Below are 5,000 nucleotides of genomic sequence, written 5' to 3' on the forward strand. Positions count from 1 at the left end.
AAATAAGTTATGAAAGATGAAAACTATATATATACGTAACAATTCTAAGAATTACTAAACTTCAGTATGAATCCTGATGCTTACATTAATCTTTGATAAGAACTTTGACAAAGTGGCGCCCGAACAGGGACTTGACACGAGAGTAGCAATGAAAATGGAAACAGAGGAGATTGATGATAGTTTCCCTTAACTCATGGTGATTCTATAGTGAGTAGTGTCGTGTATGATAATTTTTGGGGAGCATTTAACTTTTACTTCAGATAAAATGTCTGCAGAAACTTTCGTGAAAGAGGCTAAGCTGATGGGTCTTGAGGATGCGGTGGCTATTGTAGATTACGTGAGCAAACGTCAGGCGGAGGAGCGAGAAATACGAGCGAGCCAACGTGAGCGTGAGAAAGAGGAACGAGAAGAACGGGATAGGCAGCGAGAACACGAGCTGAGGATGCAGCAGTTGAAGATGGAGGAAGAGGAGAGAATTCGCCGGCATCAGTTGGACATGGCTCGTGCGCAGACGGAGACGAACGGAAGCTCCCCTGCCCAAGCATCAACCTTGCCGCACATCCGGTTACCTGCGTACAAAGAAGGTGAGCGAATTGAACCATACGTTCAGAGGTTTGAAGATCTTGCTGATCTCTATCAGTTAGATGAAGCCGCGAAGAAGCTTCACTTCCAGAGTCTATTTGATGGGAAACCTTTGGAAATCCTCCATCGTCTCGACGCGAGCGACAAAACGTACGCGTCAATGAAGTCGGCGTTGATGAGGGCGTACGGGTTGACGGTTGACGACGCGAAACTTCAGTTCAACCGGGCGATGATGCAAGATAAGGAGACTGCCGCTCAGTTCCTGGTTCGCTTGACAAGCTACCTTGATCAGTGGCAGGAGAAGGATGGGACGCCTAACTCAAAGGAAGGTCTAAAGGATTTGATGATACGTACTCAGCTAGAAAAGTCGTGCCCTCAGGACCTCGTGGCACAGTTCAAGATTCACAAGATCAAGACAGCAGAGCAGATGGCTGAGAAGGCAGATGCCCACTTTTCTGCATATGGGTATCACACTCGTAAGCAGTGGAAAAAGCCTGCCTCTTCAATCGGCCAGCAACAGAAAGAAAGGCAAGAAATACCTTTGCAGCAGCAACAGAAGTTTCAACCTACCCTAAATCACAAGAATCAGTATTTGCAGACGAAAGCACAGCCGAATATACCACCCCAGCAACGGCACAAACATCCGTGGCGAGCAGTGAATCAGGAAACTCAAGGTCACCGGCAGAAAGGTGCGGCCGCCCGTATGAGTGAGGAAGATGAACCGCCCTATTTTCCCGAGAAGTCAGAAGTTAAAGACATTTCCCGGGTACACAACATATGACTATCTGCCACCTCTACAGATCATGCGAAGCAGAACTCTCTCCTCGTTCAGTCAGGGTCAGTAGGTGGTGTTCGGGTAAGTGTTCTCCGAGACAACGGTTCGTCGGGGTGTGTTATTAAACAAAGTCATGTCCTACCACAACAATATACCGGGAGGAGAATTAATGTTAAAATGATTGATGGATCTCTGGTTAATGTCCCAGAGGCAACCATACACGTAGAGAGTCCGTTCTTTACAGGGCGAGTTACAGCAGCCGTGATGGTCAACCCGATCTTCGATGTCGTCATCGGAAACATCAAAGGGGTGAGGAATAGTTGTGCTGCTGATGCTGCAACGCAAACTGGTGCTGCGGCTGTTACGAGAGGCATGGTGAAAATGAAGGAAGAACTTACTCCTCTGACGTTGGTAAGTGATCTGGTAAATTGCCAAGATATTGTACAGGAGCAAGAGACTGATCCCTCGTTAGAATCGGTGCGAAGGAAGTTGACGGAGAAGTCACTAAGTATGTCACACGGGGAAGAATCGTGTTTTATTGTGAAAAACAAGAGGATCTACCGGAGGGTTCTGACGCAACATGGAGAGGAGCGTCTTCAGTTCGTCGTTCCTGCGAGGTATCGTCTTGCTGTTTTCCGGCTGGGTCACCATTCTGCTCTTGGAGGTCACATGGGTCAGAAGAAAACGCTCGACCGCATTCAAACGGAATTCTTTTGGCCTGGCATGGGTCAGCAGATTGCCAGGTTAGTTCGCTCATGTGATATTTGTCAAAAGACTAGTGACCGCGGACGCGTGAAACCTGCACCACTGAAGCCTATGCCGCTGATTTCCGAGCCTTTCGAGAGAGTCGCCGTGGACATCGTCGGACCAATCCACCCGAGGGCGAGTGATGGATCCAAGTACATCCTCACGCTCGTGGATTTCAGTACGAGATGGCCAGAAGCAGTGCCACTCAAGAATATAGATGCTGTTACCGTCGCCGAAGCCATGGTGGAAATCTTCTGCAGGGTCGGTATTCCCAGGCAAGTACTGAGTGACAGAGGGACACAGTTCACCTCTGCGATGATGGAAGAAGTGCTTCGTTTATTGTCGATAAAGGGACTAAGAACGACTCCATATCATCCGATGTGTAATGGTCTGTGTGAAAGATTCAATGGCACGCTGAAGAGAATGCTCAGGAGGATGGCAGCAGAGCAGCCGAAAGAATGGCCACGCTATATTGCACCGCTACTGTTCGCGTATAGAGAAGTTCCGCAAAGATCTTTAAAGTTCTCACCCTTCGAACTTGTGTATGGAAGAGCTGTGCGAGGACCCCTTCAAATTTTGCGGGAGCTATGGGACGACAATGCAGAGGACGCAGAGGTCAAGTCAACATATACCTACGTCATTGATCTGGCCAATCGTCTCCGGTCTACCTGTGAATTAGCCAAGCAAGATCTGTTGAAAGCACAGGAAGTGCAGAAGGCTTATTACGACAAGAAAACAAAGGTACGTTAGTTCAAAGTAGGTGATAAGTGCCTTCTTCTCTTGCCCACTTCTCACAACAAGTTGTTGGCACAGTGGAAAGGTCCTTATGATATCGTAGATAGAATATCTGATCATAATTATGTAGTACAGGTGGGGAATCAACACAAAAGATTCCACATCAATATGTTAAAGGAATACTTTACAGCTGGCATCGGATGTGCGTCCTATGGCGAGAGAGACGTGACGAGCAGGTGGTCTCTTCAACAACAGCTATATCTAGCATATGTTAAAGCTTTCTTTTCACAGAAAATTTCGAGTCTTGGCAGTACATACTCAGCAGCATCCATATGTGCCGCTGCAGTGATTGCAGAAAGTGACTTTGACGATGGACCCACCACTGCACAGGCATGTCAAACTGAGACCTGCGACGATGTGGACGTGAGTGAAACTCTAAAGTCTGAACAACAAAAGCAGGTAAAAAGCTTGTTGAAACGTTTCAGTGACATATTCTCAGACAAGCCAAAAGTTGCAAAGGTTAATTATCACACTATAGAACTTACTAGCTCCAAAGTTATTAAGCAGAAACCTTATCCCATACCTATGCGATTAGTAGATGCAGTTAAACAAGAGATCCAGGATATGGAAAGTGCGGGAATCATCGAGAAGTCTGCGTCATCCTACTGTAGTCCCATAGTAGTAGTGCGGAAAAAGGATGGCAGTGTAAGGATATGCGGAGACTATCGGAAAATCAACACGATCACAAAGGTGGATGCTGAACCAATGTGCGATCAACGAGCAATATTCTCGAGATTGACTGAATCGAAATTCTTCAGTAAGCTCGACTTAGCAAAAGGATTTTTCCAGATTCCGTTACACCCCGGGAGTCGAGAACTCACTGCTTTCGCCAGTCCTGCAGGTCTGTATCAGTTTAGGGTACTCCCGTTTGGGTTAACGAATTCACCAGCTGTGTTCAACAGGGTTATGAGGGAAGTGTTGCAAGGTGTGCGAGGAGTTGAAGCATTCGTCGACGACATCCTGGTTCATTCCTCCACGTTCGAGGAGCACCTGGAGATCCTCGAGGAGGTATTTCAACGGCTGCGAGGTACTAATATGACCATTAAGCCAAGTAAGTGTGAAATTGGACATAAAGAAATTCAGTATCTTGGTCATACATTGGGTGAAGGCAGATGTAGCTGTCAGAACGACAAAATCCAGAAGATAAAAGAAGCATCGCGACCCACGACTATCAGCCGTATTCTATGACGTTTTCTGCGTGTCGTGGCCATGTCATGTTCATGTTATGTCCATGTCGTGTTCATGTAACGAATGCGGTATTCTAGGACGCAAAAGCGTGGCAAGTTTGCGGCAGTTGCTTCAGGTTTACCAACCGTTCCAAAGTTAACATGTTTCGGATGAATGACACTGTCCAAACGACAAATTCATAAGAGAAACAACAATCATAGGTAGCACTAACATAAGATACTTCAATTTTGGTATGAATCAGTCGTTGTACTTGTTCCTAGTTAAAGAATTGACAACCATTTCACGAACGCGCTGTTGGTAATTCACTCTACGCTCGATCAAAACAAACGGGATGAGAGGGATCGTGTGTTTATGAACAGATCTTCCTTATTTTATCTTTGTATATACTGTACATATATGCGCATTTTTAATATATCATACATATAGATTTAATGTATACATATTTCATATAATTATTTGCTTTAATTTTACGTCCCTGACTACTTTTACCATTCATTTAACTTCACTCTCCTTTGAAAATTCCGTCAAAAGGTAAACTAACTTAAAAAACAGCAGAGAATCCATGTTTTCCTAAAAGAGTTTGTAATCCGTGTCTAGGACAATGATGCCTAATATAACCAATATAGGTATTACTTTTCAAACGTAGTATGCTCATATGAAGTATTGGTAAGAAAAAGTACAGTAAAAATATGATTTTTTTTCACTCGTGTAACTATCGTGACAAGCCTACCCCCTTGCCACGGAGTTTCCACGATTGTTCCAATACTTTCCACGCATTTGCCACGAACTTGCCACGCTTTTGCCGCGAACCCGTGCTTCTAGAATAAGAATCGCGGCATGTTCATGTCATGTACACGGCGCGCTTAGGGACTTAGAATATGGCTGTACGAAGCAAGTGAGATCTTTTTTAGGA

At 45.3% G+C, this 5,000-nt stretch overlaps 2 protein-coding genes across 2 annotated transcripts in view; both read left to right on the plus strand.

The window, feature by feature from the left end:
• LOC147472155 (uncharacterized) overlaps positions 1 to 1,756 on the plus strand; it is a 2,290-nt gene extending 534 nt beyond the window's left edge. The window contains exon 1 of the mRNA XM_086553785.1: positions 1 to 1,756. This exon is cut by the window's left edge and continues 534 nt beyond it. Coding sequence (XP_086409911.1) covers positions 224 to 1,363 — 1,140 coding nt within the window. The 5' untranslated portion in view covers positions 1 to 223 and the 3' untranslated portion in view covers positions 1,364 to 1,756.
• LOC147472156 (uncharacterized) overlaps positions 1,535 to 5,000 on the plus strand; it is a 4,159-nt gene continuing 693 nt past the window's right edge. Inside the window, exons 1-2 of the mRNA XM_086534639.1 lie at positions 1,535 to 2,845; positions 3,131 to 4,076. Coding sequence (XP_086390765.1) covers positions 1,535 to 2,845; positions 3,131 to 4,076 — 2,257 coding nt within the window. The remainder of the gene's footprint in view (positions 2,846 to 3,130; positions 4,077 to 5,000) is intronic.

The sequence above is a fragment of the Penaeus japonicus genome, unplaced genomic scaffold (genome assembly GCF_977035675.1).
Source record: "Penaeus japonicus unplaced genomic scaffold, GWHDUDI00000001_assembly GWHDUDI00000003, whole genome shotgun sequence".
Classification (NCBI taxonomy): domain Eukaryota; kingdom Metazoa; phylum Arthropoda; class Malacostraca; order Decapoda; family Penaeidae; genus Penaeus; species Penaeus japonicus.